At 39.3% G+C, this 23,438-nt stretch overlaps 1 protein-coding gene across 5 annotated transcripts; it reads right to left on the bottom strand.

Moving 5' to 3' along the window:
• Positions 1-3,946: 3,946 nt before the first annotated feature.
• ING3 (inhibitor of growth family member 3) lies at positions 3,947-22,087 on the bottom strand. Of its 5 annotated transcripts, none has more exons than XM_064656100.1 (12): positions 21,936-22,078; positions 21,704-21,775; positions 17,522-17,622; positions 16,085-16,150; positions 13,441-13,537; positions 11,262-11,333; positions 10,839-10,958; positions 8,526-8,683; positions 8,010-8,200; positions 6,662-6,854; positions 5,557-5,595; positions 3,947-4,896 (listed from the first exon to the last, which is right to left on the bottom strand). In XM_064656100.1, the coding sequence occupies exons 1-12, from the start codon at positions 21,961-21,963 to the stop codon at positions 4,780-4,782; spliced, it is 1,254 nt and encodes a 417-aa protein (XP_064512170.1). In that variant the 5' UTR covers positions 21,964-22,078; the 3' UTR covers positions 3,947-4,779. The 5 variants fall into 5 exon arrangements, with proteins under 5 accessions (XP_064512170.1, XP_064512171.1, XP_064512169.1 ...); XM_064656101.1 differs by having other exon boundaries at positions 8,526-8,584; XM_064656099.1 differs by having other exon boundaries at positions 4,635-4,896; positions 21,711-21,775; positions 21,936-22,087.
• Between the last annotated feature and the right edge of the window lie 1,351 nt (positions 22,088-23,438).

The raw sequence follows: 23,438 nt of genomic DNA, 5'->3' as shown, positions 1-23,438 counted from the left end.
TTCATAATATAAGGTACAAGGTACAAATAGGTATTAGGGCTTGTGGATCCTAACACTGTTCATCACTTTCTTGTACAGTCATGAGGCAAGTATTTCTCTATTCTAGCTGTACAGTAGTAGCTAGGAATAAGGGAATTATTCCTATTCCTATAAAAAGGGAATACAGTTATCAAACAGTTAAAGTCATTTACTCAATGTGTCAGTGTGTCTTCCCCTCTGCTCTGCTATTGAGACCCCACCGGGAGTACTGAGTATAGTTCTGGTCTCCCAACATAAGGACATGGAACTGTTGGAGCAAATCCAGAGGGCCACAGAGTTGCTAAGAGGACTGGAGCACTCCCCTATGAAGACAGGCTGAGAAAGCTGGGACTGTTCAGCCTGGAGAGAAGGTTGTGTGGAGACCTCATAGCGACCTTCCACTATCTGAAGGGGGCCTACAGGGAAGCCAGAGAGGGACTCTTCATCAGGAACTGTAGTGACAGGAGTTATGGGTACAAACTGAAAGAGAGGAAATTTAGATTAGATATTAGAAAGAAACTCTCTATGTGAGGGTGGTGGAGCACTGGAACAGATTGCCCAGGGAATTTGTGGATGCCCCAGTCCAGAAAAGGCCTTGAGCAACGTGGTCTAGTGGGACATGTCTCTGCCCATGGCAGGGGAGTTGGTACTAGATAATCTTTGAGGTCCCTTCCAGCCCCTTAACATTCTATGATTCTATAATAAAGACTTTAAATCTATTATGAACTAATATAGGTTTTTCTAAAATATAAGATGTATGCAAGCACAAGCTTGTAAGTAATCATGCAACTTGCCGACAACTTTTGTATGCTCAAATAGCTATGAAATACAAGGAAAAAGCTGCTGTTCATCTTTATAGAATATTATATGAGTATAAAAGCAAGATATGGATTTGAAAGCACTAAGAGGAATTTTACTGCAAATTGGTGTAGGTACTCTGAAGTGTGGCATTTTTCTTGTTTTAGTTACATTATTCTCAGAGCTTTTTAGTCAATCCTGGGAGGAGTAGTAAAACTTCAGAGACTGTGTTCATACAGTGGGGCCTAATTTTATTCATGTGTACCCTGAGGAGAGTGTAAAAACTCAGACCCTTATTCCTCTTGCAATTCTGCTTCTTGGAGATTTTTAGTCTAAGTGTAATACTGAACTCTCTGTTGCCAAGCTGGTCACCTCTGTTGAAGAAAAAAAGTGTATGGTCCTGACATTCCAGCAGGATGAGAAGGGAGATGAAAAAACTTGCCAAGAAAAGCCAGCTTGTAGTGGAAAGTACCTCCCTGGTGAGGGGGAACAGAAAAGGGAAACAAACCTCAGATTTTCTGATCTTTACCATGTACAGTTAAACAACATTTTGCAAAATTCAGTGAAGAAGACAAGAATGCAAATTATCCTGTGCTATTCAGAGGGACAACCTAGTGGGATTTTCAGATCAGGAAGCATAAAAGTATTTCTTCTTTCTTTTTAATTTCAGATCTAGAATAAATAAAATCTACAGCTCCCCAGTGCAAACACACAATACCATTTACAAGGCATAGACCACGTTTTGTTCTATTACAGCTCTTAGCACATTGGCTCTCAGTTTGTGATACTACAAATACCTCCTCATCCTAAAAGTCCACCCAAATCTTGAAGCATTGAGATGAAACTGAAAGTAGCTGCACTGCATAATGCCAGAGAGTTGCCTAACCTCGTGTCTGGTATCAAAGAGCGTTCAGTGGTCTATGCCACGAGGCTATGAGGATTGCAGGACTGCCAGTCAGCCTGGAACACTTCCCTGGTTACAAACTCTCTTGACTTCCAGTGATCAGCCTTCAGTGAGTTTCTGATCCAGGTATCTTTGCTGTATGTCCCGTTTTGTAATGTAAGAATGCCACGTGTGAAAAAATGCTCCTAATTTTTTTACTTTGGACTGGCTACCTTCAGATTACTTTTTCTATGAAAAGGCACACCTTTTCCACATCACTTCTGAATTTACAGATCCCTGTTACATCCTCACTGAGCTGCCTCTTTCTCATCCACAACACTCCCAGACAATTCATCTGCTTCTCAGTTGTGTTGTCATTACACAGCTTTTGGCTGCTTTGATCCTCCTATTTGAGCCTTTTCCTAGCTCTACTGCCTTTTTGTAATGGAGCAGACCAGAATTTTACACTACATTAAGACCTAAGTGCACCATCAATTTACACAGCATAAAACTGTTTTCTGTTTTATTCTTTGTCTCCTACTGAGTCATTCTTAGCACTTGTCTGACCTGCTGCTGAGCAGTGAGCTGAGGTTTCCATAAAATTACCCAGGTAACTCCAAAATCACTTTGCTACACAGCAATAGCTACTTCAGAGGACCAAGGTGCAGGTAAAGTGAGAACTCAGTATTATTTTATATATTATGTTTATGTTATTTTAGTAAAATATTGAAATACATCTACTTTATCAGACTCTCAGTATCATGAGATTTGTCTGCTGCTTTTAGCACTTTCCATTTTTATTATTTTTGAGAATACAACCTAATTGCAAACATTCTGTTACTGTTTAGACCTCTTTAACTGATCTGTTATGTATCTGATTTTCTCCTTTATTATTATTCTATTTTGCAAATAGCCACGTGGATGGCCCAATGTCCCAATTAAGGGACTCCTACTCTTCAATCAGTGCATTGCTGTTTTTCAAAGAAGCTTTAATGAGAGACCTCACCTAAACACTTGTACTTGTCTACTCAGGAAAGTGTCCAGCAACTTTATTGACCATGAGGCATGAACATTCTTAATATGTAAATATTTCATACTAATTACTGCTTTTACACTCTGATCACCTAATGACCTGTAAGCTTCTCTTGTTTAGAAAAAAACATAAGCATGTACAGGTATTGCAAATTTTTCCACATTTTTCATATTTGTTCATTTCTATTTTCTTAACTTTGAGACAAAATACTAAGGTGAGATTTTTCCTCTTGTGATTTCTCTAACTCATTTGCCAATGAAAAAATAATTTATATTCTCCAGTGAAACAGTGATCCAATGCTCACACTAAAAATTGAAATTTTTATTTGGATTTGTGTTCTGTTAAGTGAGGTTACCACCAGGTATGGTTACCACCAGGTATGGTTACCACCAGGTATGGTTACCACCAGAGTGAGAGATATATGGTCATAATTCTCAATGGACTAACTTCATAGCCATAAAGACACTCAGTCTAAGGGAAGTCTGCATTAGTGGTTGCTTATTTAATTTCAAATCATAGCATGGTACTAGTTTCCCACAGAAGAAACAACTCGTTATCTCCGTTGTCTCAACAGTCTCACTTAAAAGCAGATATTCTAGTCCTCAAGTGGTTTTTTTCAGACTGCAATTTCCAGAGAAATATATACAGTGGGTTCAGTTCACAGTTTTAATGGAACCTTAGTTAAACTGCTCCTTGATGTTTATTTTCCCCAACTTCTAGCCTATTCTTTTACCAAAGTCTATTTATCATCCATAATCGTGTTTCCCTTCTTACACATCTACTTTTCCCCAGTTCATAGACTATAAATGCCTATTTCTTTCATAAAAAAAAAAAAACACTGTGACAGAATCCTGGTTTCATTCTTTGCACATACTCCTATTTCTAATGGGCCTGTCTGTTTTTATTCCCTTGACAGTACTTGCATGGTCAAGCAATGTAACACTGCTTCTCTCCCTCTCTTCTCCTCTTCTTCACGGGTCTGGAAAGCTACTACATGAAGGCCACACTCTTCCAGCCTGAAGTAAAATCTTTAATCCAAAGGGAAAGTGTACTTTTTTTAATAGCAGAAAGAAGGAGGAATTAGAAAATAGAAGTAAAAACCCTGTTTCTGTTCAGTGCTGCTGCATGAAACAGCCACAGAAAAACAATAAATTTGTTAATGAAACCATTTCAGAAACAGACTTTTTTTCTGACAAATGTACAGAAAACATTAATTTGAGGAGTTGAGGTTGTTTTATTTTACACCTAATACAATTCAAATTTAAAGGATTACTTGCACAAAAAAATAAACACATTTGGTATAAAAATTTATTGTCACTTTAACACCTTTTTTTCCTCTTATGGCCCCCACCTTCTCTGGAGCAGAAACATATAAAGACTAATGGCACAAGTTTGTTTTATTCTACAGCATTTTTTTTGTTTTTACATACTTGAGTACCCTAAAGGACAACAGCCCGCTGTATACAAGAACCATTTTCTTCAGCCTGCTGAATTAAGTTTCATAAAGAACCAAAGCTATAAAGGCATTTTAAAAACATTGTCTCTTTCTTTTCAGAAGCACTGACTTTTTGCACCATTTATATACATAGTGTTACGTAACAGCTCTTGAGTACAGTACATGCAGCAGAATATATCTCTTGTATATAAAACATACATTTAAAACCTTGACTTATTGGAATTCTTTGAAGATTAAATAATTGTAGAATGCCCAGTGCTTAGAGAAAATGGTTTGATAGTACAAATCTCTGCATATGTTGGCCACTGGAATAATCCAAGGCTCACTGGAATATTATCTGTAGCACATCAAGGTGCGTAAATAATTTACTTAGAATGTTAAAACACAACTAGCAAAACCAATATTCATGATCTTATGACTGGGGGCTGGAACTAGATGATCTTTACGGTCCTTTCCATTAAGTCCCAACCATTCTATGACTGCCATGTTAACTCTTCAGTGGTTGCAAGGAGGTGTTGTGAGAGTTCCCCCTCCGCTCCTAAGACCTCTATAAAACCTTTAGTACACAATTTGTTTTCCAGATGAAGAAACTTATTTATGTCTACTGCCTCTTCTCTTCATTGCAGCTGTACACTGTGGACAGTACCATTTCCCTTTTGGTGCTTCTGTCAGTCCAACACATCCATAGTGGAACCACTCAATAGGACACTATAAAAAGAGAGTTAAAGAGATGGTTTGGGATTTGTTTGGTTTTTTTTTTCACAGTGCCTATCACAATTACAATTCTATGAAAATGAAACATGAGTAAAAAGCATAGATTCTGCTTTTCATATAAACCACAGGAAAAAATGACAAGAGATGAAGATCTCAGTCTCTAACATACACTCAAAAAACTAAGGAGAGTGATAAGAATTCTAGGACTCATATGTGGACTCACATAACACAGCAAAATAACTATGTTTTGCTTTGAAAGACTTAGTTTGACAATACTAAGTGACACAAAAGTAATCTTATCACGCATTTCTGTTTAAATGCAGTGTCTCAGTAAATACATGATGACATTCAACTGCTCTTTTAAAACTTTTTTTATTTGAAGAGGACAACTGTTATTAGCTAAACACAGCTAAGCATTCAGAGAAATAAATGGCATTTTGAACTAGGGCTTTTCTGAACCCAGTAAAGGCTGAAGGTTTCTAAAAGAACCTGAACTGTGAGGAGAAATGAGAAGTTTCCTGAAGGGTGGTTCAAAACATATGCACTTTACTCTAAAAAAATCTATTCAAAAACCAACTCTAAAAAAAAGTAACTTCTGCAAACAACAATTACATGCACAAGCCTCTCATGAACCCTTTGAACTTTGTTACTTACATCTTGGTTATCACAGCCTACCATTTCACCATAGGACACCTAGTAAGAAAAAAAAATTCCATTCTTAATAATTGTATTATTAACTAAAAGCAATTAACATTTTCAAAGGGCTAACATTCAAGTTTTTTCCTTTAAGGAGTCTGTCCATTAACAGCAGCAACAACATTTTGATTTTTCTTCTCACAGGTATCACAGATATCACAGAATATTCTAGAAGGATATTGGAAAGGACTCACGAGAGTCATCTCTCTTAAGCATCTTCTTCACTCTTAAGTGAAGAGGCTGTGCGGAGCTTCTGTTACACAATCCAAACACCACCTCGTTCATAGTGAATTGATTTTCAAAGATTGTTTGTGCAAAAGAAGATGCATCTGCATATTTCAGGTTGGATAAAAAAGGTCAGCACTCAAAGCCTGAATGAAGTACATTTTGATGAAAACAACAGTGCTCAGTATGTTATCAGCCTAGTTCTCAAGATTATATTGATGTCTGCCATTTCCCTTGCATACATGACAATTTCAAGCACTTTATTTGAAACAATCAAATATTTTAAAGAGAATTACAGAAATCTATAAACTCTAAAAAAAGTCAACTCTCTTAAAAGTGTTTGAAATAAGAACAGGCATTTTAAGTAAGTTTCTCATGTTGTCATTCATTCTCCGGACAGCTTATCTAAAATTAGGTTTTTGTTCGGTTGTTTGGGCTTTTTTAAGTTTATGGGATATTTTGTGTTTTGGTAGGGTTTTTTTTGTTTGGTTTGTTTGGTGGTTTTTGCTTTCTATGGGGAAGTTGGAGAAAACAGACAAATTCCTTACTAACTTAACATTTTAACTACATTCACTGTGAACCCTTTCCATTTTTAATTTAATTATTTCTGAAGTCTCCACTAACAGATTTTAAACACTCCAGGTATGTCACATCACTAGAAAACTGACCACTTTTAGCTTGAGTTGATAATATTTGTAGCACCAGTAAGTAAATAAAAACAGATCAGAATTTCAAGGGTAAAACCACAATGTTTTAAAAAATTAGCAACCAGAGAAGGAAGTTCAATTACATCAAACCAGCAGTTCTAGTTGTATTTCAGGCTGGAGGCTATCCTTACCTGATTACAAATGCAGTAACGTGGCTCATTTGGATCATAGGTCCAGTCAACCTGGCTATTAGAATCAGACTCTGGTATTACTGCTGTTTGCTGAGACAGTTCTTGTGCTAGTGCAGATGAAGAAGAACATGATGATAGAGAGGAAGAAGAAGAAGATGACGAGGACTGCTGACTTGAGGATTTGTTGTTGTTTCTGAGAAAAGGAAAAACAAAAAGGAAAAAATGGCATACATGATTTAAATTTATTTCCTGCCAAGTGAAAGAATCACTAAACAAGCACTTTGTTAACTCTGAAATACTGCAGTATGTAAATCCCAAAGTATCATTTGCTAACAGATTTCATTCAACTACTGCAAGCACTGGAATGGACCCACTGAATGCTCTTTGGAAAAGGAAACAAGTCGTGCCAGCTTACAAGTGCAAAATACATTGTTCTAATCAATGGAATTTAACAGCTCTAAACTGTCAAATGGCTTTAATGAATGCTTTTCTTCACAAAATTTTCCATTAACAGCCTTGGTGTCAAGTCCCCATAAAAATTATATTACAAATGAAATAGGAATTTACATATAAATAATGTCATATGTCATGTACAACAGGTAACTGTTTTGAAGATGACTGATTCTCTGTTAACCTCCACTCAAGCATCACCAATCACTCCATAGGAATGGTGCCAGAATAAAAATTTTATGCTTTTGCTTATAGATGAGATCTGACACTAAATCTATGCATAGATTAAAAATCCTTCTAAAATAGTATTATTAACTGAGCTGTGAACACACATAAATTTGTATGAAGAAAAAAACTCATGTCAGTTTAAAAGGATGGGCATTTTGAGACAAATTATTTCAAGTACAAGTTGTGACACTGTTGGTTAAAATGTTTTAAAACTTCATTTTAATCAGAAATAAAATTCAGTCCATTTCCTGTCCTAGATGATCAGCCATCAGAAAGTGTTGCATTTATTTGTGATCTGGCATGAAGCAAATCTGCAGATTATTTCAAAACCATCTACAAAGCGTTGCATGGTAATTCCCAACATTTGCTGTTATGTCAAATCTCTCCAGAACACAAAAAAAATGAGGGAAGGACCTTGACTGTATCACAGATGAAAAAGCAAATCAATACATTTATTTACAAACTTGGAGTGTGTTTGCTTAAATAAAAAAAGTGAGAGTACTGAAGAACAGCCCTGAAAAAAAGATGTCCAGCAGGCAATAACTGTCTTCTACTGATTCTCCCTCACAGATATTAAATACAAAGTATTTCTATTATGGCCCATGACTTTTAAGAGAAAGCTTAGCTGCCTTAAAAGCTATAATTGCAGTCAACAAGTAAGAAAACCTACTTGCTTTTTCTGCCACTTCGTGAATCTGTGGTTGATGAACTTAATGTCTGTGTTAACGTGGATGCCAGAGCTGATGACGAATATCCAGCTGAATCTCTGGACAATGAAAATTCTCTTCCAAGCTGAAAATCATTGTTTTTAAATGCTTCGTAGCTGGCTTTTAGACTGGATGTTCGTCTTCCCTCCTTCATCTAAAAGGAATACTGGTATTGTATCAGATTACACAGTAAAGCTCTTACATAAGACAACTGCTAACTGCTAATTATTTGCACAGGTTCATTAGTTACCTTGTTAACAAAGTGATGTAGAGTAAGCAGTAAAATGTGTAAGAATATCCCCCAGGAAAAGCCAGAAAACAAGCTGTCCCTTTAGGCAATTTATATAGGATGAAACTGTGGCATATAAACAAAAGCTGAAAGTGATCATGGGAATTCAGATTTAAAAAAAAATAAAGTCACTAGCCTTTCTTCTTAATCAATAGCAGATGGCAGAGTGACAAGAACATTTTGACATTACCTGTGCCGTGGCTTGCACTGCTTGAGCTGCTGCCATGGTAATTGCACCGGCCCCGGATCCTGAAGATAATGAGCCCAGGTTATATGATGCCAATGGTTGAGAAGAGTTTGTATTGTATGCATTGTTTGAAGAGGATGATGAATTACTGTTTCGACACCCTTGATGAATAGAACACATTTATGAAATTCAAAATGAAACTAAATTCCTTTGCATTTTAAGAAGAGTTATATATGACAACCAGTGAAAGAGTAGGAACTCTGTTAACGTATCAAGGCAGTCTAATAATTTTGAAAAAAGGTTTTAAAAGTAATTTGACATAGACAGTATTTGTATAAGGGAAAAAAAAAAGAAGTTTGTTCCCTCTCTGTGCTCATGTGCAAGGAGTCCTTTTAGAAAGACAGCTCTCACTATTCTACTCAGTTATCAAAGAAAAGATGCAGCTGCTGTATCTGTCGATATTGAAACAATGCTGACTAACCATCAAGAAAGTAAGAATCTGACTGTACACCTATATTGTTTCTGAAGTAAAACTTTACCAATCTTAATTCTGAAAACTACAAATCACAGTTTTAATGCAACACAGATTTCCATGGCCATCTACAGAATGACAGCTGCTCATAGTTACATTTTATTTGCAACTTCATGTGAAGATCCTTCAAAAGAAAAGTGAAATAGGTATGAGGGAGACTACTTAAAACTGATGAACACTGCTAAATTCCAAAACTTACAGTAGTTACTTTACGTACTATAACCTCTCGTAATCTTTTCTTTTCAGAAAAGAAACTAAGAAACGCCTAAATTTTGAAAATGGGCAGAAAGTTGTGGGGTTTTTTTCATTCAGCCAAACAGGCTTCTTGCCTCTTTTGACATAGACAATACATGAAAGAATTTTATTTTATTGTAGTCAAATGCCACGTCAGACCAACACTTAAAAAAAAAGAGATGTGAAAATTCTTTTCCCTTACTTTGGAAATTGTTCCATGCATTTCTTTTTCCCAAAGCAGTAATGCATTGATCTCTTATATTTCTACTACTGGCTGAATGAAATCGTACTGTTATCTTCTTTGAAGCAATGTAAATAAAAAGGAACAGCCAACAGACAGCTGTTAAATGACAACAAAACTGACCTGCTTCATGGACAACAAAGATGAGTAACAATGCCTACAGTATCTCATGTTTCAAGTGATTGAAAATCCCAGAGGAAAGGGTATGAGCCTCTGATTGAAAACTGGTTGAATGGCAGATCTCAGAGGGTCATTATCGATAGCACAGGGTCTAGTTGGAGGCCTATCATTAGTGGTGTCCCCCAAGGTTCAATACTGGGCCCAGTACTGTATAACTTATTCATCCATGACTTGGATGAGGAGGCAGATTCCTCTTTAGCAAGTTCGCTGATGACACAAAGCCAGGCAGAGTGGCCAATACCCTAGAGTTCTGTGCAGCCCTTTGAAAGGACTTTGACAGGTTGGAGAGAGAAGCAGAGAAGAACCTTCTGAAATTCAACAGAGGGAAGTGCAGGGTCCTGCACCTGGGGAGGAATAATCCCCTGCACCAGTACAGGCTGGGGTCAATCTGCTGGAAAGCAGCTCCGTGGAGAAGGACCTGGGGGTCCTGGTGGACAACAAGCCCAGCAGTGTGCCCCTGTGGCCAAGAACCTGGAAGGTTCTAAGGAAGACCATTGACAGCAGGTCAAGAGAAGTGATCCTGGCCCTCTGCTCAGCCCTGGTGAAGCCACATTGGGAGTGCTGCGCCCAGTTCTGGTCTCCTCAATACAAGAGACAAGGAGCTCCTGGAGCAGGTCCAGCAGAGGGCTATGAAGATGATTAAGGGACTGGAGAATCTCTCTTATGAGGAAAGGCTGAGAGAATTGGGCCTGTTCAGTCTCAAGAAGAGACAACTGAGAGGGGACCTCAACAATGTATATAAGTATCTGAAGGAAGAGTGTCAAGAAGATGGAGCCAGGTTCTTCTGGGTGGTGCCAAGCAATACAACAAGAGGCAACAGGCAGAAACTGATGCCCAGAAGTTCCACTGGAGCATAAGGATGCACTTGTTTACTGAGTGGGTGTCCAAGCACTGGAACAGATTGCCCAGAGAGGTTGTAGAGTTTCCTCACTGGAGATATTTCTGAACTGTCTGGACACAATCCTGTGCAATGTGATCTGGGATAACACTGTTTGCAGCAGGTAGGTTAAACCAGATGACCCACTAGGGTCCCTTCCAACCGTACCCATTCTGTGATTTCAAAAGACTAACTCAAAAGTTTCTCTTCTTTTAATTTAAAACCAATGAAAGGAAAGACAATTAGGATTACCTGGTGTATTTTCTTTAGAAGCATCTGAAGTCAGGGTAGATAGAAGAGCTTCAGATTTAAACTTCTTTTCAGGAACATGATCTGTTGTACTGTGGTGAGAAGATGGATTGTGTTTCCTTTCTAAATGAAACAAATGGAGGGAACTTAAATGTAAAACCTATTCAGCTTGAAAATCAAACTAAAAAAACAGCACTTTCAACTAATTTCCACTAGCAAAAACTTACTATTTCATTTTTGCACTTCTTCTTAACAGACATTATTATCATTTATTATGCCTTATTTTCCCCTGAAATGTCTGGAAGGAAAAAAATTCAGAATATTTTTTTTCCTAACATTACTCAAAAAAAAAAAAAAATAAAAAAAAAAAAAATAAAAAAAGGAAACATAAAAAGTGGCCACTTTTTCAAAGTCTCAAATACTTACTCTCTACTGGAGTATGAGAATGGGCGTGATGGTTATTCACAGGTTGTGATGGTGTATCCAGCTCCAGAGACCCTAAGAAGGGGTGAAAAGGTTAGGAAAATTTCAGAGTTGTCCTTGCCATGCTTTTGACTTTTAGATATTAAGTGAATCTTTATAATATTAATCAAATCACTATGCAGTTATATTTATTTTAATCATAAGAATTTTTGCTAGAGTAGAAAATCCTTCCTACAGTACAACCAGGAGCCAGTGAGATTAGTCTTAAAAATTGGTGAATGCTAGTGTTTAACTATTGAAATCAAGAAGTTAAAATCAAGGTCAATAAGGAGAACAAACAACATTGCCCTCAACATGCCACTTATTCAAATGAGTTGCACACAGGCTGGTGATGATTGGAGGATGGCTGCACCAAAACTACTGACAATCTCCACCAATATGAATTGAAAAATGTAACAGGTCAACTATGTAAACAAGACATTTTGTCCCACTGAGTCCATCTTGTCAAAATGGAAGCAATAGCAATGTACTTCCAGATGATTTAACATTCAACAGGAAGGGCTTCACTACCATTATCCAAATTTTCCTAACGCTTAAAATAAAAAGAGCAATTAATACAAAGAAAAAAAACCACCTATGAAGTCGGTGAGGCACAAATGCAAGTATACATCTAGGAATAATATTTCTTATAGGATGAGGCTAAATAATTGCAGCATGGGAGAGACTTTTGACTATAAATTTCCATTAGCACAATATACAACACTTTGTGCATCAATCTCTGGCAAAAAAAATCTGAAGTAGCTGCAATATCTACTAACTCATGTCTACATAGGAGACTATTCAAGAAAGCAAGTGACAATCATTTTTCAAAATCTGTAGCTTCAACATTTCTTTACTTTTTTCAGTGCTTTCAAAAAGCACTGAAATACATGAGTATATGAGTAATACATAACTGTATTACAAAAGCTTAAATAAAATTATTCTGGAAGAAGTTCAAAGCATAACGAGCTATTTTGGCTGAGCAAACTTCAATCACATCATCAACTCGCCCAAAGGCTGCCCTCTGGCGGAACCTCAGCTATATGCATTTATTCTGAAAGTGAAAAAATTTACAGGCTTCTACTTTTAGCTTTATTTAAACAAACAAAGAAAACCCAAATCCAAACAAACCTTAAAGATGCAGTTTGGTGCTTTTCTATTCTGAGTTCTTGAAATGCTACCTAGCAACCTCTCCAAACACATAGCTCAACAGAAGATAAACAGCTGGGATTTCAACTAAAATAAACTAATAATTTTATGTAGTTGCTAGTTCATTAAAAGCATTCGATTTACAGGGGGTTTTTTTGTGCCTGTTATTTGTAATAGCAATTACAAATAAAATATCCCAAAACTCCCAACTCATATACCAAAGCCACAAAAAGTTCCAAGAAAGAATATTTATTCCCAATATCCTCAAGTGATTTAAGTTACTTTTCACTGTGTTTGGCTATGAGGACAACCACTGCCTCCATAATCACAGTAATTAAAGGAACTCAGAAATATATCATAATCACATCCAAACTTGATGTTTAAATCCTGATGCGTACAGAAAGGCCAGACTCTTCTACACCAAGTTGGTCAAAAAAGCTGTCACATTACATTTTTGTTCACATTCTTAACACCAGCATTGCTATATTTGTTCAACATGCAGGTTTCTTACCTAAAATGCTCTTCCCTCACTGCACCATTACAAAACAACCCATTCTCACCCCTTTAAAAAAATAAGTATCTAACTGTATTTGATATTCCACACCTAGAACTAAAATAAACTAAAGACCCTCCTCAGTGTGGTGGCAATCAATTCAAGGAAGAAATAGTACACTTGCAACTGGGTAGGTGACAGGCTTATACTGAAGTACTTTTCTGAATTCCTCCAGTCATTAAAAACAGGTTTAAAGAATTCTGCATCTGTCAGATACAGTCACCAATTCACAAGTCCAACAGTTGTGTGAAAAAGTTATTTTAATTACTCAGTTGTATTTTGATGTTGAAACTAAAATTTGAGAATCACTGATGAAAAGTGGGTTAAAACAGTTTTAAAATAAGTGGGAATACTGCCTGCCACTAACAAGCATATGATATTTTAATTTTGCAAATTGACAGAAAGTGTGTCAAGTTCTTAAAGAAAATCATTCATACTTACGTCTCTCTAATATTTCTGTGATTCCAGCATTATCTGCTTCAAGTTCCATTTTAAATTTAGCGAGTTCCTGGTCCAATTTTCTCAAATGACGGTCCACCTGTTTTTCAGACAAACCAACAACAAATAGCCTCCAGTTCTGGAACATGAACATCTACATCCTTAATTTCAGACTTGCTAAGTATTTCCCTTCCGGCAATTTTATGCCATGCACCATTAAGCATGTACAGTAACACACAGAAGCATATCTTCTTGGTCACCTCCATTTCCCTCACTCAGCAGAGACACTGGTGTTAACACCAAAATAGCGTAGGCAGTGATCCAACACACTGTCATAAGTGTCTCTTTCGAGAAAAAAGATGAAGAGGACTTTGGAGGTGCTGTGGATATGTCAATACGAAGGAGAAGAGAAAGAACAGTTCATGACATGGGCTTTAGAAGAGGTTGGGCTGCTTTGGGGAAATTGAGTATTAAGTAAAAGTGTAGAGATTCCTGTGTGTTTGAGTAAATCGTGATGTGCTCTTGGGTACTAAAAATTAACAAAAAATCCCCTGAACTCACTATCGTGAAAAGAAACACTATGTTGCAAATGCTTTCTACGTCTGCAGCCATCCAGCAAAATATATCTGTCTCTATTAAAAACTGAACAGGTTTTTCAGTTACCAGCTAACCAAAAGAGAGGATATAAGAGCTGACTTCTGGAACAAACTTTTGGTGCTGCTGTGAAACTAAAGCAGTTGTTTTATGTCTACTACATTTGCGTGCAGTATGACTTGTAGGGTCTAAGAAAATGCAAAGTAAATATACTTAAACTTCAAACCCCACATGCCACTATACTCTGGGCCCAGCCATCCAGCCAGTTTTTTACCCAGCCAATAGTGCACCTGTCCAAGCCAGGAACAGCCAGTTTCCCCAGAAGAATGTTATAGGAAACAGCATTAAAGGGTTTATTAAAGTCCAGGCAGACAGCCTTTCCCTCATCTGCCAATCAGGTCACTTTGTCAAATGAGGAGATCAGGTCATTCAAGCAGGACCTGCCTTTCCTAAACCCATACTGTCTGGACCAGATCCCCCTGACTGTCCAGCTCGTGCTGCAGGATGGCTCTCCAGATGATCTGCTGTTGCAGTCCAACAGAAAAGGAAGTGCTAGGATTAAACAGGAAACCTTGGGCCACAGGGGTTGGAAAAAAACATCATCTAAAAGACCAGACAAGATCCACTGACATTCACTTCGTGTGGATTGTCCTGATCTCTCCCAGCAGGAAGTAGAGAGACTTTGCATGATGCTATCAGATATCTCATTGTTTTCTCCCTCCCTGTGTAAATCCTTATTTCAGGAAAAGCTGACCACCCTTCCCCAGTGCTTCCCTTCTTGCTTACTGGAAATATCAAATCCTTTTTCCCCCAAATGTAAATACTGGATCCGAAAAATGTAAATCCATTTTTCCCCTTATGTCACCCCTGTTACTGGAAATGCTAATAGATTGTGGAAACCCCTGTTTGGAATAACCCTGCCTCCTCATTAGCATGTTAAGCCCCCAAGACCCTTAAACAGCGTTTGCATGTTCAATAAATCATTCCAGTTTTTGCCCCCATAGTTGGGATCATGATAGCTTTATTAGACCCTTACAATCTGCTCCATGACCTTCCCCAGCACTGAAGTCAGGCTGACAGGCCTGTACTTTCCCGGATCCTTTTTCCGACCCTTCTTATAGATGTGCATTACATTTGCTAATTTCCAATCATGTGGAACTTCTGCTAAATGAATGGAAGTGGCTCAGTGAGCTCTTCCACCAGCTCCCTCAGTGTCCTTGGGTGGATCCCATCAGGACTATAGACTTTTGTGTGTCTACGTGGCATAGCAGGTCACTGACCATATCCCTTGGATTATGGGGACTTGATTCTGCTCCCCAGGTCAGGGGGCTGGTTACCCTGAGAACAACTGGTCTTGTTACTAAAGACTGAGGCAAAGAAGGCATTAAGTACCTTGCATCCAGTAAAGGGTGGAGATTTTCCTCAGCCCTCCTTTTGTTGCTGATATATTTATAAAATATTTTTTATTGTCTTTTGTAGCAGTAACCAGTTTTAAGTTCTACTTGGGCTTTGGCCCTTCTAATTTTCTCCCTGCATATACTCACAATATCCTCGTAGCCCTCTCAAGCTGCCTGACCCTTCTTCCAAAGATGATACACTCTCTTCTTTCCCCCCGAGTTAAAGCTATTGCTCTCTATTTAGCCCAGCAAGCATTCTTTCCCACTGGCTTTGTTTTTGGCACAGGGGGACAGCCTGCTCCCGTATATTTAAGATTTCCTTACTGAACAATGTCCAGACTTCCTGGACTCCTTTGCCCTAAAGACTGCATCCTGAAGGACTCTTTCAACCAGTTTCCTAAACAGGCCATAGCTATGCATTAAAACCTTACAATTTCTAAACTTATTTCTTTGTTTTGTATTTAAGTGACGCTTACTACCAATATAACAAAATTCTTAAAAGTCAATAAAATATTAAATGTTTCTTTCACCAGCAAAATATCTGTATGTAGATGACACAGAAGTACAGGTAGCACAGCTGTAATGCTTATCAAAATTCTTAGAACTCCTCAGGGCATAAATTTAGGTAATTCACCACAAGTCTTGTGTCCACTTACCAGATCATATATTTGATTAGCCAGTTGCACTTTTTCATCTGCATCTTCCAAAGCCTTATAATAATCCTGTTAAAGAGAATTTTTTTTAAATTATGAACATAAATTAATTTCCACTATTAATTTTAAGCTATTGTTATCCAACACAAAATATAAGCTAAAAGAAGAAATTCAAGTCAGTTTTGAGAAAGCCTGTGAAACTTTACTGTAAACAACCATCAGCTAAATTTTAAATGAGAGATATAATATATACCAATTTATTGTCTGGGCCTTAGAACAAGCAAACTACAAGATGGAGACATCTCCTCCTACAGTGATATTTATATTTCTGCAAGAAATGTTACAAGAAAAGAAACAATCCTGGATTTATTTTATATTACACAGCACAAAGTTATGGACTCAAAATGAGATTATGCCTTTTACTTCCTACAGATCTTTAGGACCACGGCAGATCCAACTGCTCTTCAAAAAGATGCTGAACAGTACTGTGCAGGGAGGCCCTTCCAACACTGCAGTTAAATAGAAACAATGTTGTATATATCTTAAATTATTTTAAAATAAATTTCTATAACTCATAAGTGTAACTTGAATGAAGCAATCCAATTTAAAAATCTGCTCTAACCAATGAAAATTCACTGACAAAACTTTTTTTTAAAAAATATGTTTTCACATGTTTTTATGTTAGATTTAAACAGATTTTACTGCCTTTTAATTCTCAATTTCCAGTGAATAGTATCTTGCTTAGACGAAAACTACTTGAAATTTTGGTTCAACTAAAGTCAAAAGCAAATTTTCATTTACTCTAGGGAAGTTAGAACTTTGACTTTATCTTTTTTAAAATACAGAAATCTATTTGCATTAATTAAAGAAGTAAACAACCAAATAAGAGGTTGAAGTAGCCAGTGTAAGAAACTACAGAGGATTTTCTCCCAACCAAATGATGGACTACACTGCAAAAAATACCACCACCAATGCCCAAGTACTGAAAGATAGAACACATCCATCTTCTTACTCCTCCCTCCCTCAAGCTACATGTACCATATATATAACATATAAAAGGACAGAGGCAGAATTACGGGAAATGCTAAATCTAGCTTTAAAATTATCCTCTAAAAGAAAGCCAATTAACTTACACAACTTCATGTCACACAAGGAGAAACAAAAAAACTGAGCTGAAAATTTAGTACCTGGTTACCTCACCATTTCAGGATCATATTTTTTAAATTGCTAGCAAATACTGGATAAAACTTGAGAGAAATGCTTGATCAAAGAAACCTTTCAGTCACTTTTCTCCTCCGAGGTAGTTCTATCCATCTCTTGAAAGCCCAAGGGAAGGCATAGTTCTGAACACTGAAGTCTCCATCTATCATAAGCTATTTTTTCCTAAGGTTATCTTAATTTGCAAAAGAAAAATGTTACCCACTCCTGTGATATCCTTACTTTTTTGATTGATGTCATTTGTTCTTCTCTCCATTCAGGTTTGTTTTTCTTTGCGTTCATAAAAAATTCATTTACCCTCTGCTCAAGCTGATCCATTGCATCTGTAGCATAGGAAAAGATTAAGACAAATATTATCTTCTCATGTACATAAACATTAGGAAATAATGGGAGATATTTTTTCTCAAACAAAGTTGACAGGACTGAGGTGCAAACTATTAGAGAGGAAAAAAAAGAAAAAACCAAAACAACCAAGCAACAGTGGACAGCGGAGGGAATTATTTACCTTCATTTCCAAGAAGCAGAATTGCATTCTGGTAGGATTCTCATCAAGGTTCTTGTGCTCTCCAGCATGGGACAGGCAGGACTCCAAGTTCTAAAGGTTTTTTGTCCCTAAGAGCAGTGGTAGTGACTTAAAGCACGACCCAAACTCCTCACCCAGGGCTCTAGATTGCTGACTTTGGAACATTCTAGCCAGTTACAAACTGAGCAGGAAACAAAATACTCTCCTAAGAGAAACAGTCAAATACAAAACCAAATAATTGAAAAAAATTAGTGCCTCAAAAAGGTAGAGCAACTGAAGAGTAAAGTCACTGCCTTTAAATCAAGGCCCTCTCCATTGTATGCTAGGAAGGGTAAGGGCAAAGCACAAGTTATTCCCTCATCCCCACAGGGGTAAATCACTGATGAAATACTATTTAGACAGGATTCTCACTTACATAAAGTTTAGAAATATCGTAAGGGGAAAAAATAAAACCACCAATTTTCTAACATTAACTATCTCTAGAAAGGAAAATGTTAACTACAAGGTTTTTTTGTTGTTGTTTATTAAGACAGTAACAGGGATTCCCTTCCCTTTCCCTTCACGCTTCTCCCACTGAGTTTACTACTTCAACAGTTGTGCACGCAACAGCTTGCATATTTCCAAAAACGTACAGCTGCCTCAGTCAAACCTGCTTTGACAGCCTTGCTAGTGTCAGGGTAGATGACAATACTGATTTTTTTTCACAGCACTCTCAGCAACACTGCCCAGACAGCAGTTTCAAATTAAATGTGACAACCCACAAACTACCTAGACTTCAGGTTCTGGATGTAAAACAGCTAAAAAACTTTCCAGAAACCACCATCAAAACTGAATTACATGATGGGCATCATCTCTTGCCAAATAACCAAAAATCATTCATACTAAATGATCAAAAACATTCATCAATTTTCCCTATGCTGGGAACATCCAGCACAAAACCCAACAGGAACCTAACAACTCTCACCATTAATCCCAAGCCATAACAGTTGTGACACAGGCTCACATCAACTTTGTTTAGACACAGCCAAACGAAGCATTCACAGTTTTGGTGTAACACAGGCTAAAGATGGGAGAATCTGTACAATGAGCATTGTCCACTTGCACCATGTTACCCAGGGAGAAAGTTAATAAGCCTGAAAAGCAATCAAGAAGCACACACTTTATGTGGAGGCTTCTAAAATGATTTCTGACCAAATGACAACAATTCGGTCCATAAAGTCAACAAACTAAATGTTCTACCTTCTATCCCAGAGCCCATACACCTTAGGTGATAATTATTCTAAGAGCTCCATAGACAAGAAATGACAAAAAAAATCTTTCCTCTTCATTTTTTATTGAGGACACGTTATCAGTCTGTGTGAAACTGCATAAGGGAAAACTTCCACAGAAATTTGGTTTCTCCTAAAAGGGCAGAAACGGCAAAGGGAAGCGAAGGTGAGATCTACCAAATTATATGAAAAGTTCTCTCTGGTACACTCAAGTTCATCCACCTTTTCTTCCTCCCAACCTTTTTAATCCAACTGTGATACTATATTCTGAGATACTAATTTCTTATATAAGATTTCTCAGGGGAGTTACCAGGAAATCTATTAGAAGAGAGGCTTTTTTCCAGAGTTTTATGTTTTACCATAAAGGCCTGATAATCCGTGACGACCTTAAACAGAGAAACATATTTTATGTTTCATGTAGAGCTCAGTTAAAGCTCAAGAGTCAAGTCACAACTCCAATGACCTTTGCTTTTCCCACAGCAGTCTTATCAGAACATACAGAAGGTACATCTGGTTCGTTATTTCTTCCAAGAACAGCAGCACCTGCCCCATTAGGAGTCCAAGTGGTCTAAACAGGACAGAACATAAAGTCAACACTGACTCTAAAACAGAGCAGCACAGGTGTCTCTGAATTACAGCTCATGTGGATTTCTGGGACAGCATCACTCATCAAACTATTGTTTTCAAGTACTTTCAACACCCTGAATCTTCACAGCAAGTCACTGTATCACAGCATGAAAACAACCTCCAGGTTTGTATGTAGGGCTCACCGGGCAGTTTGGCAACTGATTTTAGAGATGCTACTCCAGAAATTTTGTAAATGTCTTTGGATGCTCTGTCACTCACTGTGTAAAAATAACAGAAGTACCAGGGTCTGAGAGAATTTTTCTCTGTGCCCAAGGTTGGTCCTAGTATACAGTATTCAGTGTCATTTGCTATTTCCAGCAATACAATATGGACTGTTATTTGTAATTTCCAGTTAAAGAAGAGGAAATGACACTCCTGCAACCTTGGCAATGCTAGCTGGCTCAATTCTGAAACACACTTAAAAAAAACCCTACTAGCTTCTTTGCCTCTCTATGGAACAAAAGTAAAACTTGTGAACTTATTCCAAATTACCTAAGTCAGTGAGCCGCTCACCCCCTCTCCAGGTGCTCTCTGGTGAAAGTGACTTTAGAGGGATTTTCTCCCATACGGAGCCATGACTGTTCCCACAACTTTAAGCACTGAACCCAAGACAGCACTTGGGTCATAATATACCAAAAAAATCCTATAGCCACTTCTGTGTGTGTCAGCAGGGTCTGTTAAACAGACCTGCTGGGTCTACCAAAGTAAATATCCAAGGAAAAGCCTAAGACTGCACTTTGAAATATTATAGGTTAAACTACAGTTTTCAAGAACTGTTCCAACTTCGTGCTGCATTGTGTATTCCTATACAGCATTCCCTTGTTATTTCAAACTTTGCTCTTTCTCTCATTCCTCTTTACAATAGCCTAACCCTTCTATATGGACGATTCCTCACATCTCTTGTGCAATAACAGCTTCATTAACGAAGACCTTTGGATCACAGTTACAGATAACCATATTAACTGTCTGTTAAATGACCACAACAGCTAATTAGATATTAAAGGACATCTAAGTCCCAGATGAGATTGCATTAGAAAGGATGAAAGGCCAGTGCATCCTGAAAACAGCATAAAGCAGTGTATTACATCAGGATATAAGCAGAGATATAAAGTGATCTAAAAGAAACCTAAAATATAGTTGTAGAAAACCCGAAGTATAAATAATATACTTTTTATATGTATATATGTATTTATATACACTATATTATATATATTTATACTAAACATGTAATTATATTAAATATACCTTCATCTAAAATGTAACTTGTATAAAACCTAAACTATACTTATAAAGTGTATTTGGTTATGTGTCAGCTAGGGCACGAGAGGCAGAACAAAGAGCACTTTCACATGTGCTATTTTAAGAGAGCTGGCTGGAAAGTTTCAGGGACAGCACGCCGCTGCCTGCTGAAGGAGCGGGACACAACTCATGTTCCAAACCACCATCACTGCTCTTAGGGATCAAAAATCTAAAGAGTTTGGGACGTGCCACCGAACATGCCTTAGCGAGCAGCACAAGCCCAGGAGCTCCGCTACAGCGAAACCTTCCCTATGCCGAGGCCCGGCGGCGGGCGTGGGGCGGGGCGGGCCCGGCTCTGTCGCGACAGCGCCGGGGGCGCGCGCCCCGCCCCTCGCAGCGCCCCGGGGGCTCCGCAGCGCCGCCTCCCGCGGCTCCGCAGCGCCCGCGGGACACGAGAGCGCCCGGCACAGCCGGGATGCCAGCCGTGCCAGAGCGGCCGGAGAGCCGGGGCGAGGGGCGGGCAGGGGGCGACACCGCCCCGGGGCAGCCGGGGGGCGGCGGCGGGGAGCGAGTGGCTCCGCCGGCACGGGCCGGAGCGGCGCCGCTTCGCCTCCTTCCTTCCCCGCTCGGCCTTCCCGTTCCTCCCGCCCTGCGGCGGGGGCGCGGCGGTGGGGCCGGAGCCCGCGGGGCGGAGCGGGGCGGGCGGGGAGGGGGCGGGCGGAGGCGGCGGGGGCGGGACTCACGTACTCTGCACCTGCAGGTCCATCTCGCGCATCTCGGTGAACCTGTCGCGCAGATCCATGGGAAGCTGCTCGATCACTGCGGGGACACGGGGGAGCGGGAGAGAGGGGGGGGGGAGCCAGTCAGTCACTCGCCGCCGTGGGGGAGGGGGAGCGCCGCCTCCTCTCCGCGGCTCCCCCCGGCTCCCCCGCACCTGCCGTGCCCGGCCGCCCGGCGTCCCCGCCGCGCACACACTCACTCTCCAGATAGTCCTCCAGGTACAGCATGGCGGCGGCCGGGCCCGCGCCCAGGGGCTGATCGAGAGCGGGGGCTCGTCCCTTCCAATATGGCGCCGCCGCCAACAACACCCGCGCCTCGACTCAGCGAAAACAACATTGGCGGCGGACGGCGCTCGCAGCCGCCGCGCCGCGATTGGCTGCCTGCGGCACTGACGCACGGCGCGGCCGGCGCGCCGGCCCGCGGCCTCACGGGAAGTGTAGTTTGGATGCAGGGAGGCGGCGTGTCCCGCCATGCCGCGTCCTCCCGGCCGGTCCGCCGCCCTGGGGGCATTCCCGAGGTCCTTGCGGGCATTCCGGCCCTCCAGGGGCCGCGGGATTCTTGCAGCGCTGCTGCAAGTCAGGAGAATGGAAAGGGAAAACTTGCAGCTTCTTGACCAGACTTGGGGCTTTTGTTTGTTTATAAGTTGTTGTTTTAAATGCTGGCAGCCGGCAGTAGTGCATAAAAAGCATAAGAAATGTCAAAACTAATGAAATCGCTCCAATCTGTGTCTTCTCACGAGTGGCCTAAGGTAAAAGAGTTGCTCATTTCAGCACAGGTCACAGGCAGTGATCACCTTACGACGGCAGAAATTTAGCATGGGCTTTAGTGTTGCTGTTCAGAGTGCAAAAAAATAATTAGCTGGTAGCATTTATTGCAATCCAGTTAAAACACTTCTTGCAGTAATTTAAGTGTTTGTAGCTGAAGTTTTTCACACAAATTCTATCCCCCGAATAGTTTATTTCATCAGTCTTTTATTGCTGATATTTATTGCTCTAATCATGGTGTATATATACAGATTGGGTTTTTGACTGAGGAGAGGAATTTTTGGGGCTCGCATGATGTCAGGTGTAGGTAAAGGAGCATAAGAACTGTTGTAGAAGATCAGGCTTGTTTTCCACCACACTTTTTGTCTTCTCTTCATGTTCTCATCTGCACCATACACATCCGAGCAAGGAGAGAAAGTGGATGTTTCAGCCATATCTGAGTAAAAAACTGTAACGGGATGTTTTTGAGGGTCAAGACCAAGGGAAAATGACATTATTTTATCATGTGTTAAGTTCATACATCATGAGTAGTTAGCTGAAGATGACTGAATTTTGGAAATTGAACCATAAATTTTGTATGTAGTCTGTATGTGGACTCATGGTAGCAATGTGTTGAATACATAGGGTATAGCTAAAGATTTTTAATTCTTCTGTCATTAAAGATGGAGGGGGGAAAAGGTATAATAATAACTTCTCAACTTTGCGAAAAAAAATGCTGTGCCAAAGTGGTCACTTTCCATGCTCACTCCATCATTAGCCATGTAGTCTGTACTGCCAAACCAGAAATATCAACCAGTTCACTATATACAAATGAACAGATTTTATATGGTCATTAAGCTCAATTAGCCTTAGTTGAAATAATCTGTATATATTTCTTATACAGATCACTTTGGTGTACAGCTTCTGACACAATGGACTAGGAATGACAGTATTTTTGA

Source organism: Pseudopipra pipra, chromosome 5, assembly GCF_036250125.1.
Source record: "Pseudopipra pipra isolate bDixPip1 chromosome 5, bDixPip1.hap1, whole genome shotgun sequence".
Taxonomy (NCBI): domain Eukaryota; kingdom Metazoa; phylum Chordata; class Aves; order Passeriformes; family Pipridae; genus Pseudopipra; species Pseudopipra pipra.
Note: the sequence above shows the minus strand (reverse complement) of the source record. Positions and strands in the feature narration are given on the sequence as shown.

Bases quoted from the DNA above. Each gene is read 5' to 3' on its own strand.
- ING3 (XM_064656099.1), bottom strand. From the start codon at position 22,072: ATGTTGTTTTCGCTGAGTCGAGGCGCGGGTGTTGTTGGCGGCGGCGCC. The intron at 13,538-16,084 runs GTAAGTGGACAC...TCTGAAAAACAG, and splicing joins CTAATCAAATATATGATCTG to GTGGACCGTCATTTGAGAAA. The intron at 8,684-10,838 runs GTAATCCTAATT...CTATTCATCAAG, and splicing joins TTCTAAAGAAAATACACCAG to GGTGTCGAAACAGTAATTCA.